Source organism: Danio aesculapii, chromosome 5, assembly GCF_903798145.1.
Source record: "Danio aesculapii chromosome 5, fDanAes4.1, whole genome shotgun sequence".
NCBI classification, from domain to species: domain Eukaryota; kingdom Metazoa; phylum Chordata; class Actinopteri; order Cypriniformes; family Danionidae; genus Danio; species Danio aesculapii.
Genome location: NC_079439.1, coordinates 49442252 through 49456179, shown reverse-complemented (window position 1 = coordinate 49456179; position 13928 = coordinate 49442252). Strand labels below are relative to the sequence as shown.

Genomic DNA, 13928 nt, shown 5'->3' with positions numbered 1-13928 from the left:
TGGGTTACACGAACGAAGGAAATTAAGACTTGTAAAAAAAGATTTAAGACCTACAACACAACATTTCAGTAGATTTAAGACTTTCTAAGGCATAAAACCTACACGTTTGAGATTAAATAATTTGTCAAAAGACATTTGAGGATTTTAAGACCCCGCTGATATCCTGATATATTATTGGAAAAAGCCTTCTATATATTGAATAATTAAGAATAGTTAATTAAGAAATTACAATTTTTGGGTGAACTATCCCTTTAAATCAGAAAATATACCAACGTGGCCAAGATTTACTAAAAGGCAGGAAATGAAATTTGATGCAGACCCACAACTTCACTAAATAAACAAGCAGTAACAACTACTTTACCTGTAAATAAAGATCTAAACTGACAATACTGACTATCAAGTGTGTAAAATTGATTCAGTTAGCATTGTATGTAAATGAATGCCAATCTTTGTAAATAAGTGTTCTGTAATGTTTAAATGTGTGACAGGATGTAAAAGCCAGAATAAATATGAATCAAAAGTTAACTAATACTCAGTTATACCAAATGGTATTTAAATGAGTAGTAAAACCTTGTTTTTAGTCTATTTTAACCTCTGTTTGAAAATATAGAAGATCAAAGTCTGCATAAATGAAAAGTTTGTGCAAAAAAAAGAAAGAAAAACTGTTTGTTTTAGAGAAATCGCACATGTTCACAAATATATCCTACAAAGGCGAGGGATAGAACACAACAAAAATCACACCAGGACGTCTGTGTAACTAAGAAAGCCAGTAACTTTACTGAATTCTCTGCAAAATACAAATACCTTTTTTTTAGTCCCAGCAGGAGAAACAATTTTTATTCCATACATTATTTTTTTTTTACTACATACAGCTGAATCAAGTCCCTTGAGATACAGAGATGTGGTTTTAATTTAATGACATCTTGTCTTCAAGTGGCGACAAAGTCCAGCTTGTGCCGCTGAAAGCCTCTTTCTCCTGGTTAGAAAACAAAAAAAAGACACTTTCTTTCCACCTTACCCCTTGTAGGTTTATACAAGCTACATTGTTACTACAGAGTTTTTCAGCATTTTTTTTTTCAGTTTTTTTATTTTGTAATTTATATACTTAATGGAAACAACACTCGAGAGAGAAAGGGAGAGAGAGAGAGAGATGGAGAGAGAGAGAGAGAGAGAAACAGAAAAGATCAACCAAAAAAATCTAGAAAAGAAAATTAAAATAGCAAAATAACCGGAGAGTCATATACGGACAGTTGAAATCTATAGAACATCAAACAATGGCATTTTTTTTTTCACAATACTATACACTTGTTAGTTAAAGGAGAACGTCCCCCGATTCGCAACAAGACCAACTGATTGAAAGGTAATCTGAGGCACTGGGAGGGTGAGTCAGAGGTACCAGCCACTAGCATGAACAACTCGTGAAGAAACACAATGGTCTCAAACCAAGAAAAAGAATATGGATCAGCAAACATAACATCACTGTTTGTCTTTGGTAGAAAAAAATAAAACATCTAACATATGTCCTGTCAAAATCACAGAATGCACAATGATAGATATGTATATCAATTGAACAGAACTAATCACAATCCACTAAATGATGACACGAGCTTACACAAGCAGTCATGAGGTATCTATGACTGTGCTGTCTTATATTAGAAAATCTTCAGTGCAATGTCGGTTAATGTGACACTGGAAACTTGAAAAGCTTGTGAATGTTCCAGAAAATATCTTGTGCTTTAAAAAAAGGGAGGGGAGTATTTATGAGCATGTTCTGCTCCTGAAAGACTCCGGTGGAGGGAAAGTTAAAAAAAAGAAGACATTTAGCATGTCCACTGCAAGAGGGAACAAAAAAAAAAAGATTTGACCATAATTTTTTTAATCATATATATTCATATATTAGAAAGCTATACACAAGCATGTTAATTTCACATCTTTTTTCGAAAAGATTCTTAATATTATTATTCATTATACTTAGAAATACACGTTTAAAAACAAAACTTTTACAAAGAGAGAGAGAGAGAGAGAGAGAGAGAGAGAGAGAGAGAGAGAGAGAGAGAGAGAGAGAACATTGAGCAAAGCAAGAATTCACTGTCTCAGATTTCATGGCTTATGGTTGAAAAGCCCAAGGTTTCTCCTTCTTTTACTATCGCTTTTCATATAAGCAAAGCTATCAAAACACATTCTGGCTCTTATAAACTACAAAAAGCCACAAAAATGCTTTGCATTGTATTCCTTTTTGATATGAAAATATAAGCAAGTGTATCATACATTTTTTTTTCTCGTTTTCGTCTTTTAATACTGAACAACAACTGCAAGTCCTAGGATTAAATGTCATCAATGGCTCTTAAAGTCCTTCATCTCCACAACTCTGTCCTGCTATTTTTATATTCCTTCTGCAGGAGAGCTTTTTTCCTGAAATACTACTTTTCCCCATAAATTAACCAAGGAACCTGCACATATATATGTACAATCCTTCGAAATTCTTGCATAACAGATTTGTTTGTGTGAAATTTGACCTTTATCGTTCCCCAGCGTTTTGTCTCTATGTACAATACGTTGAACCTGCAACATGACATTGTCACCCATAACATACATTTAGCGAAGGCGCCCTCTGAAAAGAGTGGCACTGAAAAAAACAGGTAAAAGGAATCTGTACATACTGTACTGGTACAACAACTCAAGAGCTAAGCTGTCGCCTCAGTGAAAAACGCTCTCTGCTGTGCTCAACGTCACTGAGGCAAGTACTTTACAAAAACAAAACAAAACAAAAGATCCAAGAGTACCTGACACTTTTTGTTGGTTTGTTACTCTGCATACATGTACACCTACACAACGTGTAAATATATATGCATATATGGTAATTCTTTACATAGTATTCCACACACTGCACAAGTTATGCATAGTAGCCCCGCCCACTAAACCCTCCCCAACCCGCTTTTACTAGTCCTCCAACCCTCCCTGAAAACCCGTCAATCACATCAATATGTATATCAGAAACACTCTGATCAAATAATAATAATAATTAATAATCAAAATATTACAGAGAGCACTTCCTCCCCTCTACTACAAACCAGAGAATAGGGGAGAGCAATGATTGTGACTAGTCAGAATCGGCAGAAAGAACGTGTAGCGGCGTTTCGCACGGGGAGGTCAAGAACACGGACGGGTCTGTCCAAGGGGGCTATCGCTTATCATGTGGCCCACCCTTCCGAGAGGCGGACGCGTTTGATGGACGGGCTGTCTTGATCGTCCAGGCCGGGCCGGCCCAATCCTAGGGGCGAGTGGAAGTCGGGACGGTGCTCGTCGCGGTCGCTGCCCTCGTGTGAGCTGCCGCAGCTGCTGAGACTATCGGCCGGAGAGCGGCCCGAGTCCTGTCGCCCCTGCGGGGTCGGGCCCTGGTGCTGCTGGTGGGATGGTAGCTGGCCGTAGCCGCCTGGTGTGGTGCTGCTGGATCGATCTCTAGGAGGAGAAACAGGTTCGGACTTGATGTGCAGGCTTTGAGTAGAGGGCAGGGACAGATTTGAACCCTGACATAAGTGAGAGCTAGAGCAATTTCTGTAGGAAGGAAAGGAAATGAAGGGGGTTATGGATCAGAATAAGTGCGCATGCACTCCTGTGTGAAAGATACAATCAAAACAGTGACATCGGATAACAATAATTATACAAAACTACTGCAGAATGAAAGTTTGTGAACATATTAAAACAAGACATTTATTTTATTTTATATTATATATATATATATATTATTTATATATTATATATTATATATTATATATATAGAGAAAGTTGCACATATTTGCAACACAGGTAATTGGGAATATATGCCCATGGCTACATTTTTGAGAACCGTGGGTACATATGGCTGCATTTTGTATGTAAAACAAACTCTATGGGGTACCGCTGACTTGTTCCTGTATGGATGGCTATTGCGGAGTGATTGGTTTGTCTTTTACACAACAAATTTTGTCTTAAATGAGCATAATTAGGAAAGCAACCGAATGCGTTCATTGTAGATCTGTGCAGTTTTAAAGTGACACCTCTGTTATTTAACGTAATTAAACAGAAAATCTAAATGAGAGATTCATTCGCTGCTCTTAATCATGTTTAAATTATACAATAAAGAAATGTTTATCCCTATAGAGCCACACGTATCATATTTGATACTCAAGTTTCTAAGACCTATATATTATCACCTGATCAATACTTTGTTTAAAAACGTTTTGTATATGATTTGATAAAATTAACAGGTAAAAACAAAGTGGAAAAACTGCCTGAAATATTCTCTGTTGTCAAAATGTCATTAAATGAAGTTGTTGTGAGCAAAACGTTGCACAAACACCTGACGTATCAAATGTGACACAAAATAAATATGAAAAAAATGTATATGGCAAAAATTTGTTTGCTGGATGGTTTAATAAACATCTCAATTTTCCGCCTAATTTTTGACATCTCAGATCTTACAGAGTTAATGAAATTTGATAACTTCTTGAAATGAATTTGATAATTTCTTTATATTAATTTTAATAGGCTAAACTTGCTGATTTTTCTTATGTCTGCTATTTATTCTATCCCTTGTAACAACAATAATAAAAAATTATTACTGATCGTATATTTACAGTGAAACAGTATGATCCAGATGAACATATTTAGTAATTTAGGTAATTTGGAGGGGGGTGTATGGGAGATCCCTTATTTTCACATCCCAGTGTTGACAGGTACGTGCAGACGGTGTCCAGACATTTACGAACAGTTTAACACTACTTCAGTAATTCAATTTTTTTTTTATTAAAATTTTGACCACTAAGCTAATAATGAATAAGAGCCTTGCTGCTAGTATACCAGGACCTTAAGAAAGAAAACTGGAAGTGTGTGTGTGTGTGTGTGCATTTGGCTCACCCCAGCTGACTGAGTGCAGAGTGCTGCATGTTCTGGATCTGATGTTGCTGCCATCCACTCATTGAGCCCAGATGAAGTGTGTTGGCACTGTTAAAGCCAGATATAGATGACAGATCCGCACTGCTCAGGGAATATTCTACAAAAAAAACATGACTAGGGTTAACATTTGCGTACAAAAACACACTGCTGCTTACTTAGAAGAACATTGTCTCCACCTGCTGGAGAGACAGAGCTATTACTTGCAGGATAATCAAGTCATAGAGATAAGGCTGGATTTAATCAAATAATACATCATCTAAAACATTAAGATACAATCTAATAACACAGATAGAGGAATGTTAATCTATTTATTTTATTATTTTAAAGGCTATTATTTAATTTAGTTGGAAATTACATTTTTAAACAAAACTTACAAGGAGAGAGAGAAAAAAAAACATGTTAGGCAAACAAGGTTTTACTGTCAAGGATTTAAAGGGTTGTGCATGGTTTTCTGTGCTTTTTTAACATAATTGCTTTATTAAATGCAGAACAGACAACAGATCAATAAGAGTCTGTTCATAACTAAGCCCAGAGTGAAATTATAATGCTAAAATAATTAAATGCACTTAATTTTATGTATATTTACAGTAAGTGGTAAGTACATTATTTTAACCCAGTGCATTAATTATATTTGATATTATTTTATATACAGTTTGTTATATTATATTGAATTAAATGTTTTAATTTATTTATTAATAATGATATAACCAGAGCTATTTTGATTTACATTTTTTTTTTGGGATAAATTAGTTTTTATTATACATCAGCAATTTTATTATGTGTTTCATTTATAAATGTAACTACTTTTGAAATGTATATAAATGTAACTTTGCTATTTTACTGTAATCTACTTTTAAATGAGTAAATAAACTTCAAGTTTTTAAGTTAAGCTTAACAAAGATAGGAAATAGTGTCCTGGCAACTATCTGCAATAAAATACAATATCTTTTTTATTTTAAGTAAAAAATAAAAATAATATATATATATATATATATATATATATATATATATATATATATATATATATATATATATATATATATATATATATATATATATATATATATATATATAGTTGAAGTCAGAATTATTACCCCCCTTTGAATTTTTATTTCTTTTTTTAAATATTTCCAAAATGATGTTTAAGAGAGCAAGGAAATTTTCACAGTATGTCTGACAAAATTTTTTTTTATTCTGGAGAAATATTTGTTTCATTTGTTTTATTTTGGGTAGAATAAAAGCAGTTTTTAATTTTTTAAAAACCATTTCAATGTCAATATTATTAGCCCTTTTCAGCTATATTGTTTTTCAATAGTCAACAGAACAAACCATCATTATACAATGACTTGCCTAATTACCCTAACCTGCCTAGTTAACCCTTTAAATGTCCTTTAAGCTGTATAGAAGTATCTTGAAAAATATCTAGTCAAATATTATGTACTGTCATCATGGCAAAGAGAAAATAAATCAGTTATTAGAAATGAGTTATTAAGTTATTATGTATATATAGATAGATAGATAGATAGATAGATAGATAGATAGATAGATAGATAGATAGATAGATAGATAGATAGATAGATAGATAGATAGATAGATAAAAGTACAAAAAGTAATGTATAATATGTATTTCTTTACAGTAAAATATATACAACTTTCTGCTAACAATATAAAATATGTACACAATGCAAAAATGTCATTGTTAGTGTAGTTAAATAAATATATACTGCAAAAATGCTTTTCTTACTTAGAGACAAACATTTTATTGTTTTGTTTTCAGAAAGAAAAAGTCACAATTAAGTGAGGGTTTCCTTAAAACAAGCAACATTATATACCAGAAATATTTGAAATAAGATTATTTTTCTTACCCCACTGACAAATTAAATAGATTGTTTTAAGGCAAAAATCTCTTAATTTTGACTGAGTATTCATTCATTCATTCATTCATTTTCCTTCAGCTTAGTCCCTTTATTCATCAGGAGTTGCCACAGCGGAATGACCCGCCCACTTATCCAGCATATGTTTTACACAGCAGATGCCTTTCCAGCTGCAACCCAGTACTGGGAAGTTGACTGATAATTTCTGAAAACAAAAAAACCTCAAGAAGTGTGTTGTTTTAGCTCATTTTAATTAAGTCGTTTAAATAATCTGCAAAAATCATTTGTTTTGAGTGTAGAGGTTTTCTGACAGGTCAGTTTCAACCTACCGGTACCATACGAGGTGGAGATGGCTGACGGGTATCCACCCATTCCCTGTCCTGGTAGAGTGGGTGTCGCTACAGAAACCACAGGAGTCGCCAGTGACTGCGCAGACTGAGAGTTGTTTATTCTCTGATTCTACACAAAGAAAGCAGAAGAACACAAAGATGACTTACAGCACATGGACACACTGCATCTGTATCTTCATCAACAAAATAACAACAAAAAAAATCATAATAATAATAATAAGCACTTGACATGAAGCACCACTGAACCCTCTCAACCTATGATTTACAATCCCGCATAGGGCACTGGTCGCTATAGAAACTCAAGGTCTCCAAGGCAACAGTGCCAAGAGGTTGGATGTTTTTTTTTTTTTCTTTCTCTCTCTCTCTCTGTCGCACTGGCATGAAGACTGAATGATGTGGCAGAGATTAAGAAAAGCAGAGAACAGCAGAGAAGAAGATGGCAGGGTCAATAAGACCTGAAAACCAGAAGACTCTCATGACCACTAGATGTCACTCTGGAGCTTTCCTTATTCGCTGATAAAAAGTCAGCATGCACACGGCCCTATTGTTATCAGAACAATGCATTATATCTGAGCAAACACTTAACATTAACAAGTCTTCTTGTATTTGTGTGTGTGTGGAGTGAAAATGTGGAACAGACTAGATCTAGAAGCAATGTCCAAGGGTTCAAAAATCAGTATAAACATATGACTTTCAGAATGTATATGGAAGAAGAGCAGATTTGATTGGTTTGCCTACAGTTTATTCCATTTTACATGTGTGAAAGGAGTTTGTTAAGATAAGAATGAGATGACAGAATGATAATAATTGTTATGGATTATTGTTTATCGTTATGGATTGTTAGTTTAGATTGTTATTCATACTTTAATGTAGAGCTGAGAATGAGATTAAATAAGCATATAAAGAGTTTAGATGCAAAAACCTCTAAATGCCATCTGGAATTTTCCTCTTATATGAACATTTTTATCAGGAATCGGTGTGTATGTTCAGTAATATCACTTTTATGGCAAAGAATAAGTCCTTTTCCTGGTCTTTAAAGTTAAATATCTCAACATAAACAAAGGAGGCTGAGAAAAATGTTTTTTTTTTTTTTTTTTGTGGAAATTTCAGACAGGACTTAGAGGTTTTTGCATCTGAACTCTTCATATGCTACTTCCTATTTCTTTTCGGACATATATAAGTTAAAAGTCTTTTGTTTTATTATTTTGCTTTGTTTATTAATATTTTTCGTAGTTATTTTTTACATTTTCGAAATAAAGTCTAAAGTCTAAACACTATTGCTCTGATCAGTTTGTATGAGGATGAACAAATGGCATTCTGCTCTACAGTTTTAGCCTCCATTTTGAGTCACTTACCAATAGAAGGTCAACATCCTCAGACTGATTGCGGTAAAGGGAGGACGATAAATCCAGGATTAGTGAAGCTGACAATAAGTGTTGTTTTTTTTTGACACTACGTGAACCTACTTCACCAAACAAGACTTCACCAAAGCTGAGGGGACTGTATTTTTGAGGTTTCTAACGGGACTCTAACCTGGGCTTATCAGTTTATGAAACTACTGGAGAGGAAATGAGAAGAGGAGCACGGGGGATTGGGAAGGAACTAAGTCTCATATATTTTTTAAAGAGTTTACTTCAGCGCAAAAATAAAATGATGTCATCATTTACTCACCCACATCTTGTTCCAAACCCATACATAAGACGTAAATGAAGATAATATAAACAGTCAAAGTCAGAATTATTAGCCCCCCTTTGAATTTTTTTTTTTCTTTTTGAAATATTTTCCAAATTATGTTTAATAGAGCAAGGAAATGTTCACAGTATGTCTGATAATATTTTTTCTTCTAGAGAAAGTCTTATTTGTTTTATTTCGGCTAGAATAAAAGCAGTTTTTAATTTTTAAAAAAACATTTTAAGGTCAATATTATTAGCCCTTTTAAGCTATATTGTTTTTCGATAGTCTACAGAACAAACCATCATTATACAACAACTTGCCTAATTACACTAACCTGCCTGGTTAACCTAATTAACCTAGTTAAGCTTCTAAATTAAATTTGTAATGTAAATGATTTGAGTGAGTAAGTAAATGATTTGACATTTTGAATCAAAAGCGATAGACTTACGATAGAGGGCATGTTGTTCTTGGCTCCGGGTGGGATGAGCACTCGCAGGTCAGGCTTACGGCTGTTCATGCCCAGGTTCACCGGCGGAGGAGATTTCGCCTGCATGCTTTTATTCATTCCTCCAGAGGACACCAGCAGACCTGGAGAGTTGCGGTGGTTTCCATAGCCGTTTCCTAATGAGAGACAGAAAGGAAGAGGAGAAAAAAAAGCTATTAGACACAACAGAGCCAAATGGAGTACATCAAACTTTCAGCGTGCCACACTATTTAAGCAAGCTTCATTTGAGTCTCTCGCCTGCACCAGAATGCACCATTTCCAGCGTCATCTACTGTGAAGCCTCCATTCAGGCCTGTCTGCAGCTCTCCGCACGCTTCCAGTGAGCCTTCACCACACGCTGCCATTAAACACCGCTTTTTTATCCGTTCTGGAGTATTGCAACCATATTTCAGCAAGAATGTGCTCTTTCAATTCAATGTTTCCACACCATTTGACACAACTTTCACCTCCGCCACCACTCATTCATTTGCACCAAGCGCTTGGTAAACACACCCTCTCGTTCACCCTCCATCAAACCACACCAGACTAATTCAACTCTCCCCAAATCTCCCCGTCACGCTCTGATGATTTTCATTCATGAATCATTATATGTCATTATGACTCAAAATATGCTTTTTTTATGCCTTTGAGTAAAAAGATCCAAGCTCAAAGTTCAACTGATTATCACAGATAATCTGCATTGTTTCTCAAATGGTTCCTGAGATGTAGGCAGAACGTGTTTGGAATATAATTAGGTTTAAAATCAGCATTTTTCACTTTGGAATTGATCTGAGATTAAATACTATTTTTTTAATTCAACTTATGACATGATATTTTACCTCTCACAACCCTTAAACACTGAATACCTAAAAACTGAGCTTCAGATTTGTTCGAAATGTACTTTTAAAATATTAAAATCAGGCAAGACAAGTTTATTTATATAGCACATTTCATCCACAATGACTATTTAAAGCGCTTTACATAAACAAGAATAAAAGAAACCAGAAAAAATAAAAAATCATTCAAAGAATTACAGGTTATAAAAGGATGAAAAAGAAAAGAAAGACATATAGTGCTCAGAATATATAGTACACCCCACACAAATCTCTCTTTTAAATTCATATTTTTAATAGGAAACTATACAATATTATATTTGTGCATATACATTAGATTAGTCAGTACTGAAGCCAAATCTGGAGTTCATCTAACAAAATAACTTACGATAACGGTCCAAAAACTAGTACACCCAAATTTATATGTTATAGAAATATATTAAAATAAAATTTTAAAAAGATGGAAAATCAAGAGAAGCAAAAAAAAGGAAAAATTTTGTTGAAATTTTGTAGGTTGCCATTTTTTGCAATATTTTGCTTGAAATTAATGGTATTATCTTTCAATTTCTAAATATGTTTGATCCCTAAAATATTATTTTCATAAATATATCTGTTTAATAAATCTGTTTTGTTTAAATGCACCAAAATACATTGCCTATATATATATATATATATATATATATATATATATATATATATATATATATATATATATATATATATATATATATATATATATATTATACTGAGCACTGTAATAATGCGATCTGTTGGACGTAGCTAAATAAGATAAAATTAGCAAAAAAAATTATATTTATATTTAGGAAAGCATTTGGTATAATAAATTTTTACCATCAATAATTTGTAGTTTTTAATAACAATTGTAATCATATGAATTAATTTTAATATTTGCTTTTAACTTCCTCTTTAGGTTAAGTTTTAAATAATTCATGGTGTGATATTGTTATTTTTTATTAGTTATTTATTAGTTTATTAGTTTTAATATTTTTATAGTTTTTCTATTTTCTTTTAGTAATTTTATTTTAAGGTTAATTATTTTCCTGGTAAACATTTCACGTTAAATTAAAGTAATATATACAATACCATTAATACTTTAAATAAAATTTGCTCCGGTTTCCTCCACAGTCCAAAGACATGTGGTACAGGTGAATTGGGAAGGCTAAATTGTCCGTATGTATGAGTGTGAGTAAGTGAGTGTGTATGGATGTTTCCCAGGGATGGGTTGCATCTGGAAGGGCATCCGCTGCATGAAACATGTGCTGGATGGATTGGGGTTTCATTCCACTGTGGCGACCCCGGATTAATAAAGGCACTAAGCTGAAAAGAAAATGAATGAATGAATGAATTATATAGTTTTATGATTTTACTTTTAATTAAAGGGAAAGTTCACCGCCAAAAATTAAAAAATACTCACTATTTATTTGTGTATCAAGTGGTTCCAAACCTTTATGTGTTTTTTTTCTGTTGGACACTAAAGAACATATTCTGAAGAAAGCTCAAAACCTGTAACCACTGACTTCCATTGTAGTAGAAAATAAACACTATAGATTCTAATGGTTAGAGGATTGCAGCTTTATTCAGAACATTTCCTTTGTGTTTAACAAAAAAAAAAAGAAAAACATAAAGGTTTGGAACAAATAAGGGATGAGTGGGCCCACACGGAATCTGTAAAAATAGCAAAAAATATCCGCAGATTCTGTCTGGCCCTAGGGATGAGCAAATGATGGCAGATTTTTATTTTATTTTTTGAGTGAACTAACCATTTAACATTAATAAATCCTCCTGTATGTATTAAAAAAAAGCAAGTTCTGGATCCACTCTTATATTCATTTCTGAATGTAAAGGTCATATACTGTATGTGAATGTGAAGAGGATGAGCTGTTATAAGGTTTGGCGTTCTACTATTGTGGATGCATGCTAGATTGCTTGAGACAGTTTTTGTTTCAGAGCAAACTCTTGCAGCATCACATCTCTTTAAAGAAGCTGCGAGAAGAAAATGTGGAGGGAGTGTGGGTAAATAAAGAGAGAAGACAGTAGAGAGAGAGAGAGAGAAAGAGATGAGGCTCATTTGTTCCTCTTGTGGCTTTGTGGTAAGCAGGCAGGTGTTTGATGAATAGAGACAGGTGTCATTGCTAACTCTTGCTGTTTAAGAACTGATGCCAAACACTAGAGAGAAACTTAAAACTTCATTAGAAAGCACAGAAAAGACAATTAGGCCAAACATCCAGACATAATTCTGAATACTTTTTTATTACTTTTATATTAAGAGATAGTTCACCCCAACACATTTATTTGTTCTCAATTTACTCACCCACAAATGATCAGATTTGTATGACATTCATTCATTTTCTTTTCGGCTTAGTCCCTTCATTTAGCGGAATGAACCTCCAACTTATCCAGTATGTGTTTTACACAGTGGATGCCCTTCCAGCCACAACCCAACACTGGGAAACACCCATTTGTGTGACATTATTATTCTTTTATTTTTTCTGAAACTGTGACATCTGGTGATTCACAAAATGCCAATGATATTTTGAGAGTCAAAAAAAAAAAAAAAAAACACATACAGGCAAAAATAAATTAATATGCATTGCTCCTGATGATACACTGTGGTCTTATGAAGTGAAAATATCAGTCTGTATAAAAATCTGAACAAAATTTACAACATTACTACCTAAAATTGGCATGTATGAGCTGATGCTGTTATAATCTGGAATAATGACTGACTGAATTTCTCTGCTTTAGATATAATATGCGATTATCAAATAAACACATTCAGAACCATTGGAGAAGGGTTATTGTCTTACACAGACTGATCAATTCATTTCATAAGACCCCAATAAATCGCCAGGAACCACGAGTATTTGTTTTGTTTAAAACGTATTTATACATACTACAGTTTCAGCTAAAAATCTTTTTTATTATTATTATTGGAACATGACAGTAAATGAGTTTTAATCTATTACCCTTCCCATATGTAACAAAAAATAAAATAAAATATGTATTCTGAAATTTCATGAATGTCAAAATAATTGGTGGTTCCTTCTGCAGTGGCGACCTCTGATAAATCAGGGACTAAAGGCTGATTTATACTTCTGCGTCAAGTGCACACGTATAGTCTGGCGCAGCCTTCGTGCGGTCGCATAGCCTTGGCCGTGGATGACGCGCACCTCTGAAAATATGTAACTATACGTCACAACTACACATAGCGCAAGCTTTGTGATTGGTTGGCTTGGTAGCTGTGCCAAGTGTGGGCGGTGCTGAGAGCCGCGAGCCAGATGGAGCGAGTGTTTACAAGTGTCGAGTCCCGTGAAGGAGCTCCAGATGTTTTGTGTTTATCTGATTAAAGTTGTTGCACGTCTGCCGGTTCCCACCTCTAAATGAGTGAGTTTTAGCATTCAGAAAAAACAAAACACTCGTGACGAAACTTAATACAGAGGAACATAACATAACCTACTGCAGCTGGCATTTTAGGAAGTGTTATTGCAGAGCAACACAAACAGCACGCAGAAGTATAAATGCACAGCTATGCGCAAGGTATGCGCCGTGGGTCACGCCGATCACTTGATGCAGAAGTATTAACCAGCATTAAGCCGACGGAAAGTGAATGAGTGTGTGAAGTCTTAGACCTTTCCAACAATATAAATAATTTGTAATTATTAGATTACACTGTTAAAAAATCCTGGTTGCCTTAAATTTTAAAGCTGAATCAAATTAAATTTAAGAGTCCATTGAACTTATATTATCTTAAACTGAC

General features: G+C 33.9%; 1 protein-coding gene across 7 annotated transcripts in view; it reads right to left on the bottom strand.

Annotated features, from left to right (window-relative positions):
• Positions 1 to 754: 754 nt before the first annotated feature.
• mef2cb (myocyte enhancer factor 2cb) overlaps positions 755 to 13928 on the bottom strand; it is a 130223-nt gene continuing 117049 nt past the window's right edge. For all 7 annotated transcript variants that reach the window (XM_056458393.1, XM_056458391.1, XM_056458392.1 and 4 more), the window contains 4 exons: positions 9282 to 9454; positions 7139 to 7268; positions 4897 to 5032; positions 755 to 3555 (listed from right to left, as the gene is read on the bottom strand). In XM_056458393.1, coding sequence (XP_056314368.1) covers positions 3192 to 3555; positions 4897 to 5032; positions 7139 to 7268; positions 9282 to 9454 — 803 coding nt within the window. In that variant the 3' untranslated portion in view covers positions 755 to 3191. The remainder of the gene's footprint in view (positions 3556 to 4896; positions 5033 to 7138; positions 7269 to 9281; positions 9455 to 13928) is intronic.